The following is a 2,500-nucleotide window of genomic DNA, read 5'->3' on the forward strand; positions in this document are numbered from 1 at the left end:
TCTGGTCCGGGAGAAAAAATCAAACACGTTTTCCTACTCGATTCTAAAACTTCCCGGAAAGCGAGAAAACTACCAATCACACACGTATGACCGTCCGGGAGGCAGAGCCCCAGCGCTAGTCCGGCAAATCCAGCCGAAAAATATGAAAGCGAACGCATATATATATAGATTTGGGTCATTCTTGCTCAAGTGGGTACAGAATTTAAAAAAGTTGTTGTCGATGTCACCGATTTGAGCAAAACTGGGCCAAAACGATTATTTTGGCATTCTGAAAAACGCCTTTTTTTTTATTCTGTTCGTGCTTAGATCCTTCTGGGATACAACCCTGGATTTCCAATTTTTTTAAAAATTTCATCTTTCAGAAAAAAAATAATTCCACAACCAAATAATCTATTCGTGTTATTAGAACGTTAATTTACAGGTTTTCAACAGTATATTCTTATAGATGTGCCCACATTTGGTTTTTGTTATTGTAACTACCGTAAACAGGCTGATTACCGACAGGTATCCAAATTGTAAAAAAAATGCCTATTTTTACCATGGGTGGGATTTTTTATTTTGTAATATTTTAGGCTCAAATTTTCACCACACTTTGAAAAATACTTCTACTTTATGTGTTTGCAAGGGCAAATGATTTGGACAAATAGATTTTGAGATATGATCAGATTTATGTGAATTAAAGAATTAAAGTAAAGTTTAAAAATTATTGATTTAGTTGAAAATATTTATAGCGTCACATCAAGCGACCTCAAAAAAAAATTTATCACCGCATAACGATGTTTACAAATAGATGAATAGGATACTTACCACGCTGGAAGAAATACATCAGATTGCACAAACTCAGCCACGGATTATAATTTGAATCTTTAACCTTGTATCAAATCCAGCAGTTATGCTCTTTCGATTCAAAATAAGTTGTTTTGTCTCACAGTGTGCATCTGGAGAACTCTATAAGAAGAGGTATATTTTCAACGTTGGGAGCACTACAAAAATTGTTTCATCTCACTTGGCTGGTAGTAAACAGATATTTATGTAAAACCGAATCGCTAGTATGTAAAATGAGTACTATCCTCCAAATAGCACGGGGGATGGTACTATTTTACCATCGCTTTTTCTCGGTTGTCCTCAAACCAATCGGACCGATTAATTGTAGATGAAGAACATGACAGTTACGTTACATGAATGAAAAGCTTGTTTTCAAAAAATGAAAAATAAAGGTTAAACGTTTATTTTTCTTTATGACTAAAATAAAAGCATTCTTGCTCGCGAGGTTGTATATTAAAAAAATTATTAATTACTCAAGTAGCAGCTGCCATCCACAACAGAAATTTTATATACCTGCTAATCTATCTAATTTCTTCGTTTTTCTAAAGCACAACGTTTTGGCTGTATCCCATAGGAACGTATTTTTCATCTTTAGGACCACAATTAAATTATGGACAGAAGTAAATAAATGAGCTAGCTATGATTTCATATAATGAGAATCCTGCCTAAAATATATGAAAAATAACATAACAATATTATTGTGCCTCATCTGGTCATATCTCAAAAACTATTTGTCCAAATCATTTGCCCTTAGAAACACATCAAGTAGAAGAATTTTACAAAGTCTGGTGAAAATTTGATCCCAAAATATTAAGAAATAAAAAATCCCGCCCATGGTGAAAATAGGCCATTTTTTGACAATTTGGATACCTGCCGGTAATCAGCCCGTTTACTGTAGCTACTATTACAAAAACAAAATTTGGGTACACCTATAAGACGTTCTAAGATCACGAATAGCTTATTTGGTTGGGAATTATTTCTTCTGAAAGATGAAATTTTTAAAAATCTCGGAAATCTAGGGTTGTATTCCAGAAGGATCTAGGCACTTTAGAGCTAAATTTAAAAAAAACGTTTGTTCACAATGTCAAAATACGCGTTTTGGCCAAGTTTGGCTCAAATCGGTGACATCGACCACAGGTGGTGTACCCACTTGAGCTGGAATGACCCATATAATAACAAAATGAAAATGCATTTTCAGGTACGTTTGGTATGGCAATAACGATCAATACCCTAGCATTAGAGGCATTCGCTACCCAAAGACCAATTCACCTAACCCTAACGTGACGGTTCATGTTGTCAACTTGAGTGTATTGAAATTTATATCGCAGAAAGTTATTACAATTCCTAATTACATAAGTAATGAAAGTTACGTAGGAGGAATGGTATGGCTCTCCGCTTTAGAACTGTCAGTAACCTACACCAATCGAGAGCAAAACATTTCGCATGTTTTGCTTTGTATGGCACCGCATTTTATTTGCTCTGAGGTGAGTACAATATAATTACCGTAAACTGCCTTAATTTAGCACATGAGGGATATTCATATAGTTAGCGCATGAGGAATATTCATATAGCGCATCATCGGAGCTCAAATGGCCTGGTCAGTTAAGCGCCAAACACATTCGATTCGGATCTCATGCGTAGCGACAAAGTGACAGCTAAATCTATTGTCTAACTG

The 2,500-nt window shown here is 35.2% G+C and overlaps 1 protein-coding gene across 1 annotated transcript in view; it reads left to right on the forward strand.

The window, feature by feature from the left end:
- LOC135714932 (inactive dipeptidyl peptidase 10) overlaps window positions 1–2,500 on the forward strand; it is a 190,286-nt gene that overhangs the window by 117,860 nt on the left and 69,926 nt on the right. Inside the window, exon 7 of the mRNA XM_065238327.1 lies at window positions 2,024–2,309. Within this exon, the coding sequence (XP_065094399.1) occupies window positions 2,024–2,309 (286 nt within the window). The remainder of the gene's footprint in view (window positions 1–2,023; window positions 2,310–2,500) is intronic.

Source organism: Ochlerotatus camptorhynchus, unplaced genomic scaffold (assembly GCF_037179485.1).
Source record: "Ochlerotatus camptorhynchus isolate MF236.1 unplaced genomic scaffold, CSIRO-AGI_Acam_v1.1 ptg000766l, whole genome shotgun sequence".
Lineage (NCBI taxonomy): Eukaryota > Metazoa > Arthropoda > Insecta > Diptera > Culicidae > Ochlerotatus > Ochlerotatus camptorhynchus.